Source organism: Durio zibethinus, chromosome 27, assembly GCF_047325235.1.
Source record: "Durio zibethinus cultivar Kanyao isolate XHJ-2024 chromosome 27, ASM4732523v1, whole genome shotgun sequence".
Classification (NCBI taxonomy): domain Eukaryota; kingdom Viridiplantae; phylum Streptophyta; class Magnoliopsida; order Malvales; family Malvaceae; genus Durio; species Durio zibethinus.
This window is the reverse complement of record NC_143188.1, coordinates 9,555,923-9,575,669: the sequence shown is the minus strand read 5'-3', so window position 1 is coordinate 9,575,669 and position 19,747 is coordinate 9,555,923. Positions and strand designations below refer to the sequence as shown.

Sequence of the window (19,747 nt, the reverse complement as noted above, 5' to 3'; positions counted from 1 at the left end):
TCTAGTATTATTATATTTATGGTTTAAGGGTCGTTTTACTTGTAAGTTTCTTTATTATTTTTGTGAATTGAATTCGAATTAAATAAGACATTCGTACAAATGTTCCATATGATCCCTTGGGATCTCTTTCTTACCACCTGAACAGCCTTCAAATGGTGATGACCTTATATATACAAAACAAATTCACCGTCAATAATGAATATAAGTTGTTTAAATTAATTAGTAGTTTATTTTTTTGAACTTCGCTTAGGTCGTGGGTCAATTCTTATATATTAACTTACACACTTAAACGTAATTAAAATAAAAGATTGTATGATTTCCAACACAAAATAATAGTTTTGGGTGTGTATATACATATGGAGGTAAAGAGAGTAGGGATTTTGAATTTTGAGTCTCAATCCTCTTAAGGACAGTAATAAACCATTAAATCAAGTCTAAGTTATCATCAAAGAATGGTTTTGCACACATAATTATATATATTTGTGTGTAGGAGTAAACTTCACTGTATTATTCACTTAGATTATTTATAATATTTATATTTTGATCAGTGATTTTAAAAATATTTTTTAATCACCAACGTTGAACTTAGCGTGTCCTTAGTTAAACTCTGAAGGAATGTCATTCTAATTGCCATGTCAGAATTTTGTCCTACTTGATGCATACACCCAATTAAAAGATATTTTTTATTTGTAAGAAAATAATTTTTTATTTTTGCTTTGACGTCAATGTCGTGTAAGAAAAAAAAATAATGACATAATAGGAAAAAAATGGCATTATATTAGAATTTAACAAAGCATAATCAGATTATTTAGGTATTGTTAGTAACTAAAATAGAAATTTTAGTATAATGATAACCAAAATATAGTAATTTTAATAAAATTAAGTGACTAATAGTTTAGTTTACTCTTTCTCTACCTTTTTTTTTTACAATTACGGTGTAATTTACTCTATATACATACATACATATATACATATATATGTATATATCTTTATACATACTGCAGCTCCTTTGGTTTTTAAACAATAATTATTTCCCATACAATAAATTCTCTACCATTTAAAAAATTGGAATATGAAAACTCTTTTTTTTTTTTTTCTTAAATTTAGTCGTTTGAAAATGACAATTTTCAATTCCAATCTTTGAAATGTTCCTTTAAATATGTTTTATAAGTTTGAATTTCACGTAAATGTGATTACAAGTAAAGAAATTAAATTCAAGTAACAAATCAAGGGCGGATCTATATATGTAGGGTTCAGCGGTGGCTTAGGCAAAAAAAAAAAAAAAAAATCTAAAATCATGGATATCCTAAATCAAAGAGCCCTCACTACTCTAGTTAGCTTTTGGTGGCTTCTTTGACTCATTCTATAGTTTCTGTCTAAATATCATATGCAAGAACTGAAAAGCGATTTATGCAAATTTTGGTAGCATTTTCAACCCTTTCAAAGGCAGGTATATGTATATAATTGTCTGACTCTATATACTATACTAAATTTCAAGATATAAAACATTGATGGAAAAATAACAAGATGTTGGAGCCTTTACAAATATTTTACTTTTCTTTTATCTTCCACGTCTGTCTGCAAAATGTCCCAATTTACTTCAACAAAAACATATAAAATTTCATTGAAAGTTAAATTATTTCAAGATTTTGTTGTTATTGGTAGCCAAATTTTTTAATTGGATTCTTATGTATCTGCAGTTTCTTACCACATAAAGGCAATATTGTATGCTTGAAGAACAATGTTTAGCGTGATATGGTTTAGTCATAAAAATGGGTGTTCGTTGTTGTTATTATTATTTTTTCTCCACTATTGGACTTGACACGAACTAGCTTTCTGAGATTAGGCCATAGTCGAGATATAAAAATTTGGTTGTAATTTTTTCCTTTTGTTTTCCATTTTTTTTAGTGCCTTTGACAATATTTATTTATTTATTTTTCTATGATGAATTTTGAAGCATATCAAAGTCTTTGCAAATTAATGAGGTCAATTCCGTAAATTGTTATATGATGAATAATAATTTCATGTGGGGAATTGCAGGCCCTCATGCAGGAAACAAACAAACAAATATATATTGTAGGTATGGATGGTGAAGCTGCTTCTTTAAATACCCCTCAAATTGATCCCTGCAGTGAAAAGAAAGGGCAAAGCAGGGCCAAAGATTTCTAACAACAAAAGTTGATCTAAGTATTCGAGGCAGAATCATGTCTTCTAGAGGTAGAAAGAAAGCATCTGTTTATCGGAAACTGCAAGAGCTTCGCTCTGTTACAGACTCTACTGCTGTAAATTGGCCTAAAACTCTTTAACTTTTTAGCATAATAATCGAACTTTTTCTCTTCCTGCTGCTTCTTTTTTTGTTCTGTTCTGTTCTATATCCTAACAATGAAACCATGAAAAAAGAAAGCTTTGCTAAAAGTAGCTGTTGAATAAATAGGGAAAAATACCTACATATTTTAGTCTATGTGATTAAGAGTAGGTGTGAAAACTTTGTTGATGGCGTGAGTCAGTGTGACAATGATCATGATGTTTTATTTCATTTTCTATTTAGTTTGATTATTGATTCTTTGGAAATTATGTTTTGTGCCAGGTCAACAAGACCTCAATCATTGTAGATGCATCGAGATATATAGAGGAGTTGAAAGAAAAGGTGGATAAACTGAACCAAGAAATTTCAACTTCACAAACTTCAACTTCCCAGAATCCTCTGCCGATGGTGAATCTATATAAATATTTTATTGATTTAAACATTTCCTTTGCTAAATAACCCCAACGGCAAAAGGATCCCTTTGTTGATTTCAGGTTTTTATTTGGTTTCAGCAGGTTACAGTGGAAACCCTACAGAAGGGTTTCCTTATTAATGTGTTATTGGAAAAGAATTGCCCTGGTTTGCTTGTTTCCATATTGGAAACCTTCGAAGAGCTTGGCCTTGACGTGCTTGACGCTAGGGTTTCTTGCGAAGACAATTTCCAACTAGAAGCCATTGGAGGAGAAGTAAGGAATTTGGTAATTCATTGTTTTCTCTTTCATCCCAAAGTGAGTTTCAATTAAAAAGAGAAGTATATGTCTTGTCATGTAGGCTTATACAGTTCCTTTCTCTTCCCTTTGCCTTTCTTTTTTGACTAAAGGCACTTTCTGATTTCGTACTTGTGTTCTTTATAAAAATAAATTTGAAAAAAAAAAAGAAAAGAAAGAAGAAAGAAGAAACCTCACATGTAAATTGTACAGCATGGGTTTTGAACCACACATTTTGGATTTTGTTTCATTAATGTACAGTCACAATAATGGATGGTTAGCATTGGATCCATATTTTATTGCTTGGACAGTCATAATTATTGTTGATTTTCAGAATCAAGGCAATGCTGAAGGCATCGATGCTCAAATGGTGAAGCAAGCAGTGCTCCAGGCTATCAGTAAATGGAGTGAAAATACCCAGCAGGATTAGGATTTCTCTGCTTTCTTTTGGATTAGATTGCTTCATCGATTTCTTTGATCAGTTGCAGTTGCAGTGTAACAACTTTTATCTTTATCAAGGGAAGTTTCAGCTTTTAAATCTTCTTCTCATCAATTTATATACTAATAATAGGATTCGGAGCAAAAATAATACAAACAAAAAGAAACCCTTAAAGCACAGTAGAAAACAAGAAGAGAAGACATTTTTTTTTTTTGGTTTCTCATATTCTACATATAATCTTCTTTGATTTGGATTCAGTTTCATAAACATCAGATTGAATAATGAAGTCAAGTTGCAACTTGCTTGGATCTTTAGAACCTTCTTACAATTTTCAAGGAAAATAATCCTAAACTTTGCTATAATTCAATTCGATGCAGACCTGAAAGCTATCTAAAAAGTCGAGATAAGAAATTAGAAGCAGTTGATAAAGGACATTAGTACATTACATATTTAAACATTGGATAAAGAGATCGAATCTTGCCAAAGAAAAAGTGCATACTTAAACTTACATGATAATTTTTTTTTTCTTCTAGTATAGCCGAATTTTATACCTTCTCTTCTATTCTCTTCTCTGTACTTTGTCACTCACTCACTCGCTCATATTCATAATTTTGGCAATAGAATTTGAGTTAATTGAGGGTTATTTGTAGTTTAAAAACTATACCTATATATATGTATGTATGTGTATATATATATATATATATATATATATATATATATATACTATGAAAAGAAAAGCAAACAATTTATTACAATTACTATAGTAAATAGAAATATTCATACTTTTCTATAATGGAATATCCATTCAAGAAATTTTTTTTTAGAAACAAAAACTTTTTTTTATAATGTTTGATATTTTAATTTTTTTCAACATAAAAATTATTGCAAATTACATTTTACAGCAATAATGTATATAAAAATTATTGCAAATATTTTTTCATTCTTTGTAGCAATATACCTCTTTTTGGCTAGACACTTTTTGTGACAAAAAATTTAATTTGTATTGCAATGAATGTGACAAACTGTGTTTCACAATAAAAATATCCCAAGTTGTTACAAATATTTTTAACAGCATCTTTATAATATATTACATAAAATTCTTGTTACTAATTGCATTTTTTGTAGTGTTTAGAAGGATATCAAGTACTTAAATCATTCCTATTTAACGGTATAAAAGTCTTACCACATCTGAACCTCAACATCTTCCATTCCAGTTAAACTAAAAAGAAAAACACATAATTAATACAAGCATGTGCGAATTAATTAACATTATCAAGCTCTAAAGATTTTGCATGTAAAATGATGGATTAAGAAATTAAACTAATTCTATCAAATTCCTTGTCTTTTTTTTTTTATTATCATTCTTAATCTGATCAAAATTTTCAATCAGGCAATGGAATTTTGAAGTTTGAGGTCAGCTAATACAACAATGAAAAAAAGGTCATGGAAAAACACAAATAAAATAATTTTCCATTAGAAGAAAGTTTTCATGTTGTTAGACGTACTATAAAGAGCATATATGTATTTTTTTTTCCCCTTGACAAACATTTTACTTTCAGGAGATATTAATTTTATTTTGTTTTGGTAGCATTCAACTTAATTCATCAATAGTTCATACATATTAACAATGTGAGTACGTAATTTTTTTTTGCTTTTAATTCAGAAGAACAATTAAAATCGCTTAAACATTATACGAGCCTAAATCTTACTTCTTCTACTAAATCCTTTTGTATCAAATTTATTAAAGCATCCAAAAAATATGAACTTTAGAAACTTTCAAACTCCAAAATGTCCCAACTTTACCAAAAAAAAATCAATACAATAATTGACTTCTCTATGTGTATCAACTACTTTTCTATGTGATTGCTTATTCAAAGGTCGTTGACAATAAAAAATCACCAGATAAAACGGCTCCTTCCCATGTAAATTTGAATACATATTTAATTTTCATTAAAGATGAATGAGTTAGCAAAAGGAAAGGGAGATTTTGACTTAGTGATAAAGAGAAAGTTTTATAATTTTAAGATTTTGAGTTTAAGTTTATTGTGTGTGAGTTTTTTTCTAATTATATTCTTGTTTGTTAATTAATTTACTTATTAAATTATTCAGTAATTTTTATGCATGAATATAATATTTAATTAAGATTGTAACTTGTAATTTAAAAAAAAAAATTACTTTTCAAAAAATATATATTTTAAATATGATCATTTGAGTAATTGATGGTAAGTTAGGTGTGTAATATGTAATGATTATAAGCTTTTGAAAAATTGACTTTAGGGGGAACATTTCAAGAAAAATAGGATACAAAGTTCCTCTTACATAGGCTTTTTGTTCTTTTATATCATTTCTGCCTTGTTGTGTTGATGCATATGCAGTGTTTTGGAAACATTAGAAAGAATCTCTAGAGCAAATAATAATTCACAAGGTGAAAAAGTGTGTGAAGATCTGGCTTTGCCTGTTCAATGTAGGCCATGTCTCCTCCAAATGCATACTGTAGTTCATATTGAAAAGATTTGATACAAGCAAAATATATATTAACTTATAACAACAAATTAATTCACAATTATACATAAGTACTTATTAAACAAAATGAAATATGTTAAGCAATTTATTTTATGGTTTCTACTTAATTAAAATTGTGAGCAACAATATTCTTTTATAGAGAAAAAATCACTATATATTCTTTATATCATTAACATAAGTATTTTGTTATTATCATAAATGATTTAAGTTTGAAATTAATAAAGCATATGGTAGGAAGTTAAACAATGTAATCTTTATTAAAAATATAAAAATTATCTTAAATATAGAGTGGAGGCTTTTGAGACCATATAAATCTTGAAGCTTTCTAAACTTAATATGGTGGTTTTATATTACAAAAAAAAAATGAAAAGACTTAAGTTATTGGGTTTAAATTATTTTGGTATGTAAAAAATTTCAAAGAAAAGATACATGGAAGGAATAGTGGAGAAACATGTATTGAATAGACGAGAGCCATAAAAATAACAAACACAAAAACAAAAAATTTAGGGTTTAGGGTTTTAAACTCTAATAAAATGTGGCATGAATCCAAAACATAGTTGCTTTTACTCCAACTTAAAAGCCTAAGGTTAATGAATTTAGAATTTAAATCATTTGATTTATAGTCACCTTAAAAAATATTGATATCCAATGAATTAGAATTTCAGTAATTATAATCTTTTTCACTATTATCAATCTGTAGCCTCTTATGCTAAAAAAAAAAAAAAAAAAAAAACACTGATTAAAGGTAATACTTAACTCTCATATATTCTTTTGTATTAGCTTTAACTTGGAGTAAAAGCAATTATGTTTTGATATTATGCCACATTTGGGTAAGAAGAGATTCAACCGCTGTAAGCTTGGATGCTGCTAATTCTAGCATCCCTGCTCGAACGTACGGCAAGCTTGAATGCCGCTAAATAGCAACATCCCTGCTCCAACCTTGAATAATCTTAGTGGCCTCATCAGTGCCTCTTCAAACAAAGGTTACAGTGCTAAATTAATGGTAGCCCTCTCAGGCATGTGAGGCTGTTAGCAACTTAACTTATTTAGTATTAGCCATCAAACTCGATAGACAATCTTATCAAATTCACGTTTACATCAATGAAATGATGTTATTTTGTTGATTAATTTCTTCAGGATCTCACACCACCGGGCAAGCTAGGTGCACAAACCTTCCGTACAAGAATCTACAATAAGACAACGATTGACTCAATCCTTTGCAACTTCGCTAAGAGCAAATTAACTGCCCAAGCACAGGAGACAACAATCTTTCCCCTCTGGACACAATAAGTCCAACATCATTCCACAATGCATATTTCAAGAATTTCCAGAGCCAAAAAGGATTATTACACTCTGACCAACAGCTCTTTAATGGGGATTCAACAGACAGATATCAGGTCAATGCTTACAGCTCCAACTTGGGATCTCTTATAGCACAGATTTTGCCAATGCAACGGTAAAGATGGGAAACCTTAGCCCACTCACTCGAACAAGCGGCCAAATCAGGAAGAATTGTCGGAAAGTCAATTGAGTCGTCCATCTTTTATTGTTGATATTTCCCATTTGGTGGTTTTGAACACTTTATTAATTGGGAAAAAATGGATAATTAAATGTTGTTCTTGTATTTTCAGGTGTATAATAAGTTTTTTTTTTCAATTTTACTGCAAATCAAAATTTGCTACTACTACTTGAACTTAATTTGTCCTTGTGCAGAATTCGATACTCTCATGCAGCAAACTGACAGGTTTATGCGAAATCATTTTAATTTGCACAGTCCCTTTTCATTTCTTTCAATTGAAGATTAAGGGTAAAAACTGAAAATTAAACAGTAATAGACAATTCAACCAATAAAACAATGGAGTATATCATTAAAAGAAACGCATTACACTAGAATAATTAGGTCCATATTGGACAAGCCCATCTTTGACAAATTGTTTCTACAACACTTATTTCATAATCGAACAATAATTTCAGTAGCCAAATGGGTTGAACCAACTAACCCAAGAAAGGCCCAACAATTATTTATGGGTCATCTTCTCACAAATTTATTACTAGTAAACTAAGTTGAACAATTATTATTGTTATTTAAAATTTTATTACTAATAACTTGCTCCACAATAATTTTTTACTAATAAACGAATTGAACAAGTGACTGATTAGATTAATGTTGCTGTCAAGACTCGATTAAATGATTTGTGTTCAATTATCATTGATTCAGTGAATAAAGATTATGTGTTCCTTCGAATCTTAATACTGCAATTTGAAATAACTTGAATAAACAGTGTTTGATGTGTTGTTTGATAGTTGTATATATATATATATATATATATATTTTTTTTTTTTTTTGTTTGTTTCTATTGTAGCAGTACTATGTGGACAAATTCGTGTTCGTTACTTGCAAACGACGACAAATTCGTGTCAACTACTGTAGGAAGGAGAAGTGGTGAAGCAATTGATTTTGGGGTCGAATTTTTTCAAGAAATCATTTTGATATTTAGTATTCATTTTTTAAGTTAAAAAGACATTGTAAATCTTCTATCTGGAAAGTTGAATGGAGAATATATCATCCAATTAACCTTAATTGTTTGATTGATTGTACTCAATTAAGAATTGTTTTTTTCAAGTGTGCCATCAGAAATTTCTTTTTACCATGTCACTTCAAATAATCTGGCATTCATGGTTCTTTTGGGCTATTGGAGGCCTCGAATAATTTTGGTACGGTTCACATGCCAAGTTAATTTTTGTCTACAATAAGAAACTACTTACAGGAAGCTTTGACTAAAAGAATTAGGCTCAGATGAAGGCGGAGCAAACATCTTTAATTCTAAAATTATTTAATTAAATCAAGGTGCATGTGTCATGAATTTAAAGAGAAATCATGAATTTCATATCGAACATAAAAAAATGATCATTGAGATATTAAATGATTCACACCATCTTTTTCTTATAAGACATCTTTTGTAAGATAAAATCGTGAGGTTAAGAGGGTCAGAACTAACAATATTTCATAAAAGTATGAATAGTGACATGTATATTGATTTGAGATGTCGGATAAATAAATATCTGAATCTTGAAGTCGCACAGATCAAAATTTAAATCTCGACATGTGACACCTGAGCATTCATCTTTGCTTTTACAGCATGTTGGAAAAAAAAAAAAAGAATTTGAAGGCAAAGACGATCTTAATTTCTAAATAAATAATCACAGAGGATAAAAAAAAAGAAAGAAAAAAGACAACTAGCACGCTGGCCTATTCTTAAATTTCTAAATATTAAAGTGAGTGTTTACACTGTTGATAACTTCAAAAACTAATGCCCTTGAAAAAGTAATAATAGATGCGAAAAGAATAACTCAACAAATTATAAAGTGTTTTAGTAGTGAATTTTCGTCTTTGAAAGGAACCAGATTATTGTTGCACGCCTGTTCTGTTCGGGTCTGATTTAATTCATATGATATTGTTTGAATTTAAGATTTAGTCGTATCCGAATCAATGAAGTCTTGATTTAGTAATAAAAATAAAATTTTAAAACTTTGAAATCTTAAATTTAAAATTTTTTATGTATATTTGATTATATAATTATGTTCTAATTTATTTATTGATTATTTAATTATTATAATTTAATCATAATGTAATATTTAATTTTATTAATTTTATTGATATAATATTTAATTATAACTATAATTTTTAAAAAAAGCAGCCATATCCGACAAAAAAAAAAAAAAAGAGTTTACATCGTATTATTACTGATTAAGTTAATATTTGAGGGAGGTTTTTTGTTTTAAATAACCTATTCATTGACTTTGTCAACGTGGTGAAGGTAATATATAAAATGTGTCGATTTTGACAGGTTCCGATCATGGAATTGTAATCTCTAAACCGTGTCGATATTGGCAGAGCCGGAAAGCTTTGATTAGGAAATAATCTATAGAATGCATCAAACTTGACAGGTCCGGAAAAACCATCAACATATTTAATCTTATTTTATATTCCTGAAAATTTCACTGCCCCGAATGTTAATTGTATAACAGGAAATAGTATTTTGATTTTTCTTCTTTTGTAAACTAAGGCATGATTTAAAGGTTTTATAAATTATTCTTCTATATATCTTTTAATAAATTATTTTATTTTTGGATTCTAGATTTATTCAACTGTAGTTGGGCGGCCAGGCAAAAATATCTTCAAAAATTGAATCAGTAATATAGTCAATTTGGTGTAACTTAAATTGTAAGTGTTAATTTAATATTATGTAATCCTTTTTTAACAATAAGCATAGATCTTACTCCGTGCAAGGATAGGCAAATGCATTTAAGGCGGTTACAGCCAACATCTATGAACCACTCCAACTGGCTAAGTCCAACATGAAGAAATCCATGTAAAAGAATTCTACATGATTATCACTATAAATAGCCACACCAATTACACCAAAAAGACAATACAAGGTAAACTCAAATTAAGCAAATTTCAGTTAAGCAATTACTAATTGTCATGGCTTCTCGTGCCCACATCTTCCTTCAAATCTTTTTCTTGTCGGCTCTTGCAACCACAGCTTTCTCGTTGTCTCCGGATTACTACGCAAATATTTGTCCCGAAGCTTTGCCAACCATCAAAAAAGTAGTGGAGGCTGCAGTGTATAAAGAGCGACGCATGGGTGCTTCTTTACTTCGCCTTCACTTCCATGACTGCTTTGTTAACGTACTGATCTACTATATTGGAATAATTCTATATATTTTTCAGGAATCTCAACAATATAAGCTGCTGTGGTTGTTGACTTGAACAGTTTTATCTTTGTTAACGCAGGGATGTGATGCTTCGAATCTTCTGGATCCTACGCCCACCATTGACAGTGAAAAGACTGCTGTTGCCAATAATAATTCTGCAAGAGGATTTGAAGTGATCGACCAAATTAAGGCGGCGGTGGATGAAGTTTGTGGAGGCCATGTGGTTTCTTGTGCTGATATCTTGGCTGTTGCAGCTCGCGATTCTGTAGTTGCAGTGCGTATTTGCAATTTGCATCCTACTAATTATCAGAATTTTGTTATAAAATCAATAATTATATAGCATTTTCTAATGAAAAATGCAATTGAACATGGCTTTGCAATTGCAGCTAGGAGGGCCATCATGGGAGGTGCTGCTTGGGAGAAGAGATTCAACCACAGCCAATCGGACGCTAGCGAACCTCGACATTCCAAGCCCATTCATGGATCTCCCTGCATTAATCAACAACTTCAAAAACCAGGGTCTAAACGAGAAAGATCTTGTTGCCCTCTCTGGTGGACACACCATTGGGTTTGCACAATGTAGAACCTTTAGGCAAAGAATTTATAATGCATCAAACATCGACCCTGTCTTTGCAGAAGAGCGACAAGCAACCTGTCCACGCACTGGAGGAGACACTAACCTTTCTCCTCTAGACCCAACACCGGCACTCTTTGACACTGCGTACTTCAACAACTTGGTGAAGCAGAGGGGGCTACTCATCTCAGATCAGGCACTTTTCAATGGCAGCTCCACTGATTATCTTGTAAAGATTTACACCTTGTACCCTGAAGCTTTTTGGTATGATTTTGCTAGGTCAATAATTAAGATGGGGAACATTAAGCCTTTGACTGGGAACCAGGGACAAATTCGGCTCAATTGCAGGATGGTGAACTATTAACCATAAGCAATTGTTTCATGAAATTTTTGTCTTAATAAAGTTTGTCCCAACAGTTGTGAAATAAGAACTTTTCATAGCACTAGGAATAAATCAGGTGACAGACCTTGTTTGTTGATTATGGTTTCAATCTATTTTGATACTCAGTTCAAGTTTATAATAAAATTGCCTTTTTCTATCTTACCATGTTTGCTCCAACAATCTTACATTCATTATTGTCTGATTTATTGCTCTATTAAATCTAACCATTCGTATTTTCATTAATTTAAAAAGTAAAAAGGCCAACGCATATTTAAATAAAAACAATATTTTTGAAAGAATTGATTAAATTAAAAGAAAAATAACTTTTCATCTTTCTAAAGAACTTTTATAAATTGGAAAAAAACGACATTTTAATTTTAATGTGAAACAAGATTATATTTTAAATTGATGTCATATACTTTAATCATTTTCTCATTTTTTGCTAAATATTCCATCTAAAACCAATTAAAAAGTTAGTCATATATAGGGATCGTAGACCTAACGTAGACGATGCAATGCTAATAAAGCAGAGCATGAATTTCACACTTAAAACAAATCCATCAGATTGGGCCAACAAAAGGGTCAAAGCCTGCTCTAATATCATCATGTTAACCTTTCAACATAAAAACAACCAAGTATTGGCAAGGTTGTTTTTGTTGTTAAAAAGAGGCCTTAAGCTCTTCTATGGAAAGGCACATCGAAGAAATTAGATTTTGGGCCTTAAAATTGTTTGATTCGTTGTTTTAATCATTTCACAATTGTTCATTTCTAAGTGTGTAAGAAAAAGCTGATTCGAATTTATTATGTCTGCTCAAATAATCTCATATTCCTTAATATCCTCTGGAGAATGAGATTCAAATGTTAAAGACCTATTTCAAATCCTCAACTTAAAGCAAAGTTGAATAAATAATCGAAAATAGAATTTATATGTGATGTACTATAAAATATATTTATCCTTACCACTTGAGCTAAGCTTGAATGATCATTCTAATATATTTTTGAACCCTATTATTAATAAATTCTAATTTAAGAAAATAAGATTAAAATATAGAATTATGTTGGTCAAAGGCATCATAATTTTAACTCATCAGAATATGCAAAATTGCAGGTTGGATTGTTTTGCTTCTCTGACTTAACTCCTGATGAGGTGGACCGACTAGAGAAGGAATTTCATATATACATCATGACACATGACGAACGACGCATATATAAGGTATATACATTATTATAAACATTGGTTTTATTCTTGAAGGTTAAGACTTGATTCTCTTACCTGCATATCAATTATCCTCCCTTGGCACTAAAACTAATTTCCTTACATTAATCAATCTTCACAAAAGTTAGGGAAATGAATTTAACCATGTAATATATATTATTGTTTATATCAATATATAGGCTAAATATGAAATTTTGTTATAAGATTGCATGCTGCTACCCCTCCTTGTAAAGAGGTAAATAGGCTCAGAACTTTGATTGCCAATTATAATCCATGGAAGATATCTCAGCTTTGATTTGATTCAAATTATTCTGTTGAAAAGGTTATTCACACAGCTTCTATTTATGCTGGAGCATATGTTGAAAATTTTATTACAACTTATTCAATTATAAGAAGAATATATTTTGCATGAGCAACTAAGAGGTGCGAGTATTTTTGGCTCAAGGATCAAGTTCAAATATTTTTTCCCAAAAAAAAAAAAAAAAACCATTTAGCCTAAACTTCATTAGGGAATACAATAAAGTACTCCTACAATATGAGTCAGGGATTTAAATTAGTGGTCACATTTTCAGTTACATCGTGTTTGTTACAGTTGCGGATATAACGGAGATCTTCACAATCATTGCAGCTATCGCGATCGTGAATTTTTTTAATTTTTGATCAACTTGCTGTAAAATATAATAATTTTAATTATTAATCATAAAACCTCTTATTTTATGATTTTTAAAGTAATTTATATCGTATAATGTGTTTTATTTTTTAAGAAAAAATATTTATAGTAAAATATTCATATTTAAAAAATTATTTATATGACAATTCAAAAATAACAAGAGATAAATAAACATATGAAAAAAAAATAATCATAACGAATGATATATTTAATTATTTAATTACTATACTCATCAAATTATTACCAAATTATATTATGCATAAATCAAATAATAAGTTATTAGACATTCATAAATTAAATAAGAGCATTATTATTTATAGGCCAAGAGAATTGCTTTTTATGAGCTTACAGTAAATCAAACTTGGTAGCCTTCATGTTGTGGGTAATCTTAAACAATAACAGCCTCAAGTTTACTTCCTTTGCCTCTTTATTAAATTACACAGACTCACACAACTTCTCATCTTCTCACCTTGCATTAAATAATTCTTTTCTCCAAACCTTCATCCTCATCCCCATCTTTGAGTTTTTTTTTTTTTTTTTTTGTGTGCTATTTGCTTATTTCTATAAATCTCAAGTCTCACTCTCATCTCTTGTCTCTTATTTTAAGTCACAGCAACTCTTGTTCCCTTCTACCAATGCATCATAGCCCAATCCAATCTTAAACACACAAAATCACGATAAATTTAAAAATAAGAAAAAAGTAATTTGAGTGTTGAATTAATTACTTACCTTAAACTGCATATACTTGATCTTGATTGAAGTTAAATTTGAGAGAATTGATATTTTGAAAGTTTAAGTTTTGTGGATATTTTTTTCTGAACTTGTAAATTGATGTTTATTTTCTTTCTTGCTGTTTTTATTTTAAGTTTTTAAATAGAATCAAATAAAATTTTTTTTCTTGAATTTTTTATTGAAAAACGGAATAGCAAGCAATAGTAGATCACTATTGCTGCTATTCAACATTACATCGCAATTCGCGACCACAATACGTCCGCTATAAACAAGATTCAAATTTTCTTCTATTTCTTTTTTAATAGCAGTGGTGAATAGTAGTGCGACCACGAAATAACGGCTGTTATATCACTATCCGACCGCTATTTAAATCTTTAATGTGAGCATTGCTAAAATTATGGAAGCCTTAGTTAAAAAGGTTGAGAATCAAATTTTGTAACCTTAATTAGGAGAGAGAGTAAAATATTGTTTCTTCTCCTTTTGCATTTTTTACATACAGTAAATAGTATGGTTTTGTTTTGAAATTTAAGCATGAGGCGTTCATGATTCAAACAATAAATCATGATATTTTAAACATGTTCTACCATTAGGTTTCAAGTTAACTATCAATACGAGCATAAGATAGGTTTTAATTTGAGATTTGAAAATAAGTAATTTTAATCCTTCCATACATTTATTCACCCTAGAAACCAACTTCTTCTTTTCCATTCTCAAGAAATCCAAAATACTAGTTGAAAAGTCTGTTTGTATATGGCAGCCTTGAATCGATGAAAGTTCCAATGTTAATGATATTGCGGGCGCATCATCGTCTTCTTCTTCTTTTGAAGATAGGCATTGAACCCATGGACAGTACGAAAATGGGTTCCAGGAATATCAGCTGGCATAAGCAGTTATTTCTGTATAAGATATCCCATACAGAAAATGGCCCACCCTCACATGGATGGATCCGCGGTGGACAAGCCCAGGTCAGTACCTGCAAAACTGCCGATAACATGGCTATTTAGTTTGTTTTTCGGAAAGGAATAAGTGTTTGATTGTGTTACTAATTATTTAGTCTTTACCTTTGAATGAAAGGTAAAGAATGAGAGATCTTTTGGTACATTTCTCATTGTTTTGATGTTCTTTTGATAGCCCTTTTTTCCTTGCCGTGGCTGAGTTCTTTTGATAAAGAAGCCCCTAATGTTTTCACTTAAAGGTGGTCAATGAAATGGACCAATTGATTTTTCTCATTTTCTTGTGTTTTCACATTTACTTTTAACTTTATATTTCAAAACGATTTAAAAAATGTTGATCCTAATGCATTAAAGAATTTTCTAATTTTAGTTTGCTTTCTTCTATTCTTTTACATCTCATACAAGTCTAATCCAATTGCTAATTGTTTTACGATAGAAAGAGGCAGAGCTAATTCAATATATATGAGCTTTTGGTCTGTAAATGAATTATCATCATCCTTAAAACATTCTTTGCTTAAGTAAATACATTATGACTTTTTCCTTTGCTTGGCAGGTTATTGTTGTTTATCAGTGGATGTATAAGTAAGGTTCCTCATAATAATTGTTTCAGGCAACTGTAAATTAAATGAAAGAATGGAAAGCAATGGATGGTGACTGATTCTTTGTACACATAAGAAATGTGCATTTATTGATGGAAAGGTTGAAGTAGGTTGAAAATTTTATATGCTTACACACTAATTAGAAACCAACATGAGGCTTCCTCTCTCCAAAAAGATACAAGATTTGTATACTGTGGTAGGAGAAGGCAGTGGAAGAAAGATTCCAAAGAGCACACAACTGAGTATTCAAATTAAATATGAAGATAGGAACCTGTACCCATCTTTCCTCCATGAATTAAATAGCCAGACAAGGACAGAGAGGTAGGAAGATAGATCTTCACCAATCAACAACCCACATTGCACCACAAAGATCATGTTCTTTTCAAACGAAGTAAATTATTCAACAAAATCTTTAGTGTCTGCCCTTTCAAAGAATATTTCCCCATTGATAAAGCCTTGAGAGTGTAGGTACTCTATTTTCATATGATACATTTGCAAAGAAAATATCGGCTGCTGCAAAACTACTAGTATTTGTAAAGTAATGATAAGTAATTAGAATTCCAAGTCGCTTTTTTACTTTTTTTTCTTTCTCTCGATAATTATTTAGTTTACTGATAAGTTCATCTATCCTCGTCACTAATTCGATTCCTCCTTTCAAATAAAAAAAAATTTCATGAAATAATCACAACCCATTGTTGGATAGAAATTAAGAGCTAAGGCTCCAATTCCCTAGTCTTGTTAAATTAGTAAGCCAGGCTTAAGGATCAATTAATAGAGCCATACCCCATGTTTGGAATATAATCAGTTTCTCCTTAAATTTAGGCTAAAGGATATAAAAAAAATCTTTAAATTATAATTAAAAAATATCAGAGTTTTTTTTATTATAATCAACTAATTCTTTTAATATTTATTTATATCCAATTAAGTTTATATTTGAATAAAAAATTAATATCGTTAATTTTTTAATTAAAATAAAATTTCATTTGACATCAATAAAAAAAAAAAAAGAATTTGTCATGTTATGTAATTAATATATATAAAAATTAAGCAAAATAAAAAATTCTTTCTCTGTTCTTTTTATTTTTTTCTCTCTTTTCTCTATTAATTTCCCTTTAAAATCTCTTTAATGATTCAATTTATTATAGTTTGGAGATTACTTGATTTAATTAACTGTGGTTAAGGAATTGCTATATTTATTTTTTTCATGTGACAAAATTTCGTCAAATTGAGAATCCAATTGAGTCGAAATAAAATATTAAAAATTTAATTAATTGTAATAAAATATTAAAAACTTAAATTATTATTAAATTATAACTCAAGAAATTTTTTTACCCTTTAACCTTAAGTTTACCCATAATTCTGACTTAAAACCAAAAGCAGCTCAGACAATCAAGATTTACTCCTGCAAGTAAAAATTATCTCCTTCACATTAAACAAAAACCCAAACTTGGACATTATTCGCTGATTGGGGACAAAGCCAGAATAAGCCTAGAAATTGAGTTAACCAACATAAAGATGGTAATGATGATAACTGAGTTGATTATGGGACAGTGCAACTCGAAGGATATGTTTATGATGATTATGACTGAGTTCTCTTTTTATTTTTGGTATATATGAGGTCCAACCTAAGAAAATTTTTTAAAAAAATTATAAATATTGGAATCAAACCTCTACCTTATTAAAAATCATTTCTTGAGTAAATCTCTTTTAACCATTACCATTAATTAATAAGTTTTATTTTAAATTTTAATTTACCTTTTAATTCTCAATTTTTATCTATTTACCTAACTTGAACAATATGACTTTATGAGTGTGATACATATGGAATCCGTAATCTCCAGAAGTCTATCCAATATACAAGTTATTTGAGATAATATTTTTAATAAGTCTACTTATGAATAGGAAAATTTTTAAGTTCTCAAACTCTTTGGTTTAATGGTTAAAAAGCTAGAGATCTTGGTTTGAAACTAAGATCTGCCCTTTTCCTATGGATTAATATTAAAAAGAAAATTGAAACTTATTAAAATTAAGGTTTATAATTTTTAACTCTTGCCAAATTTAGCCGCAACCCACAAGTTCTTCAGGACTGATAACTCTTCGCATTCAAACTTTTACTAGTAATTTTAGTACTATTATAAACAAAAAGAAAGAAAAAAAATGATTAACAGGATGAATAAGGACGAAGTTAGGTGGTGATTACAAAAATGACACATCTGAAAAAAAAAATACAACTTTTTTTTCTGCAAAACTAAATGATTTACTACCATAGGATTCAACAGTTTTGGGATTTTTCGCAGTTTAATTACCACAGAAGAACTACGATACTTAAATGATTACAAAGTAAATCAACACAAATTAACGTGAGAGAGTTCTCATCCAGCAAATCTGTATTGGCCAGATCGTACGAGGAAGCTTTAGGTTCGCCAGCCGTAGCATCCACGAAGTTTACCAATTACACTCCCCCTACCATTAACGGCGAAACATAGAGTTGAAGTTGGTGATCCAATGGCTGCAGCTTCTTCATCATCTACTCTCGAATCAAACGATGAACCTGGGGTGGAAAATCGACTCCTCCTCTGATATTTCGCGGGACTGATTGCAAGAAACATTGGTGAAGAAGACCAGGATGACGATGACGATGAAGAAGGTGATGAAGGTACAAGATTGGTTTTCTTCAAACTGTTCATTGTTGGAAACAATGCGTGCAAAAGACTAGATCTTGAGTGCTTCTTGATGGGTTTTGAGTTGGGCATGGAGTAGTAAGAAGGAGGAGGAGTGAGAGGAGGAAGAGATGTATCAGAGAATGTATATTTGGGAGTACCAGGCTGAGACTCCCACATGAAGGGGACAGTACCGGAGACTCCACCATAGTAGACCCTGAAAGAAGGATTGGCGACAGAGTTTTCCTTGGATAAAAGCCTGGAAAAGAACTTGTCCTCCTGCTTAATTTGGAGTGTCTTATTCTGGGGAAGGTCAGGGCTTGTGCTAAACATCTTTGGATGAAATTTTTGGTGTTTTTTGGTTTCAGTGATCAATGAGTGAGGAGATATAAATGAGAGAATCCCCTCCACAGAGCAAGAGGCCAGGAAAGCTTTGGGCCTCAAGCTCTGAATACTAATTTTGAGGTTACAATATTATTAGGAACCTGTTCATTGATTATTGACTTAAATATTTGTGTCGAAATGGTATTCCTTACCAAAGCTTTAATGACAAACAGTTTCCTCGATTTTTCTTACCATCTTTTACCAGCCTGTCTGTACCGGACCTGGCAGAATGTAGACCATGTCAATCAAGCTTAATTTTTAATTAATAATACTAATGGCTAAATAATATTAATAAATTGTGTAAAGCTGTTCAATTTCAAATATATATATAGTCTAATTGTCTGAAGCAAATGTGTTTTGATTTTTAAAGCAGGAAGTAATTAAGTAACAAACTAATTGCATTTTTTAAATTAAAAATTTAGATGCTCAAAAATTGAAATTTGAAGTGTTTCTTCAAAACAGTTTATATTTATCCAAGTTCAAATAGATTTAATGGCAAGCTTTATCTTTTAATTTGTGTCCTTTCATGTTACAAGATTTTTTATTTCAATTATTTGAAAAAAGAAATTTGAAATCAAGTACTTACTATTAAATCATGTTTAAGATATATATATATATATATTATTATTATACAATGAAAAGAATGATATTCTTATGAGATCGTGTGATGATATAGTTTACTTGAAGTGGTGCCTGTGATGCATCTTCACTCATTGATGAGGTGAAATGGACTCGGTAGGACCAAGTGATGCTGATATGAAAAGCCAGCATTGGTTTCGAGGGAAATGACTGAGCTCTGAGGACTAAGGTCATTGTCCCTTATGAATGGCTTCTGACGATTACATTAGTAGGAATAAGGAGAGCCATTTGGTCGAATGGCTAAA

General features: G+C 30.2%; 3 protein-coding genes across 8 annotated transcripts; 2 read left to right on the top strand and 1 right to left on the bottom strand.

Moving 5' to 3' along the window:
* The first annotated feature begins 1,843 nt into the window (after window positions 1-1,843).
* Window positions 1,844-3,594, top strand: LOC111280037 (transcription factor bHLH61-like). Of its 6 annotated transcripts, none has more exons than XM_022867187.2 (4): window positions 1,844-2,282; window positions 2,588-2,713; window positions 2,821-3,033; window positions 3,347-3,594. In XM_022867187.2, exons 1-4 carry the CDS (start codon window positions 2,205-2,207, stop codon window positions 3,440-3,442), a joined length of 513 nt encoding a protein of 170 aa, XP_022722922.1. In that variant the 5' UTR covers window positions 1,844-2,204; the 3' UTR covers window positions 3,443-3,594. The 6 variants fall into 6 exon arrangements, with proteins under 6 accessions (XP_022722922.1, XP_022722926.1, XP_089612702.1 ...); XM_022867191.2 differs by having other exon boundaries at window positions 1,848-2,282; window positions 2,821-2,991; XM_089756576.1 differs by having other exon boundaries at window positions 1,849-2,282; window positions 2,821-3,003.
* A 6,738-nt stretch (window positions 3,595-10,332) lies between these two features.
* Window positions 10,333-11,716, top strand: LOC111279870 (peroxidase RIP1-like). Its single transcript, XM_022866934.2, has 3 exons — window positions 10,333-10,667; window positions 10,773-10,967; window positions 11,080-11,716. Exons 1-3 carry the CDS (start codon window positions 10,461-10,463, stop codon window positions 11,629-11,631), a joined length of 954 nt encoding a protein of 317 aa, XP_022722669.2. The 5' UTR covers window positions 10,333-10,460; the 3' UTR covers window positions 11,632-11,716.
* Window positions 11,717-17,895: 6,179 nt separating this feature from the next.
* On the bottom strand, window positions 17,896-18,934 carry LOC111279381 (uncharacterized). The gene has a single exon (XM_022866372.2). The coding sequence runs from the start codon at window positions 18,810-18,812 to the stop codon at window positions 18,234-18,236; it is 579 nt and encodes a 192-aa protein (XP_022722107.2). The 5' UTR covers window positions 18,813-18,934; the 3' UTR covers window positions 17,896-18,233.
* Between the last annotated feature and the right edge of the window lie 813 nt (window positions 18,935-19,747).

Bases quoted from the DNA above. Each gene is read 5' to 3' on its own strand.
- LOC111280037 (XM_022867186.2), top strand. From the start codon at position 2,205: ATGTCTTCTAGAGGTAGAAAGAAAGCATCTGTTTATCGGAAACTGCAA. The intron at 2,283-2,587 runs GTAAATTGGCCT...GTTTTGTGCCAG, and splicing joins CTGTTACAGACTCTACTGCT to GTCAACAAGACCTCAATCAT. The intron at 3,034-3,346 runs GTGAGTTTCAAT...GTTGATTTTCAG, and splicing joins GTTTTCTCTTTCATCCCAAA to AATCAAGGCAATGCTGAAGG.
- LOC111279870 (XM_022866934.2), top strand. From the start codon at position 10,461: ATGGCTTCTCGTGCCCACATCTTCCTTCAAATCTTTTTCTTGTCGGCT. The intron at 10,668-10,772 runs GTACTGATCTAC...TTGTTAACGCAG, and splicing joins TCCATGACTGCTTTGTTAAC to GGATGTGATGCTTCGAATCT. The intron at 10,968-11,079 runs GTGCGTATTTGC...TTGCAATTGCAG, and splicing joins CTCGCGATTCTGTAGTTGCA to CTAGGAGGGCCATCATGGGA.
- LOC111279381 (XM_022866372.2), bottom strand. From the start codon at position 18,812: ATGTTTAGCACAAGCCCTGACCTTCCCCAGAATAAGACACTCCAAATT.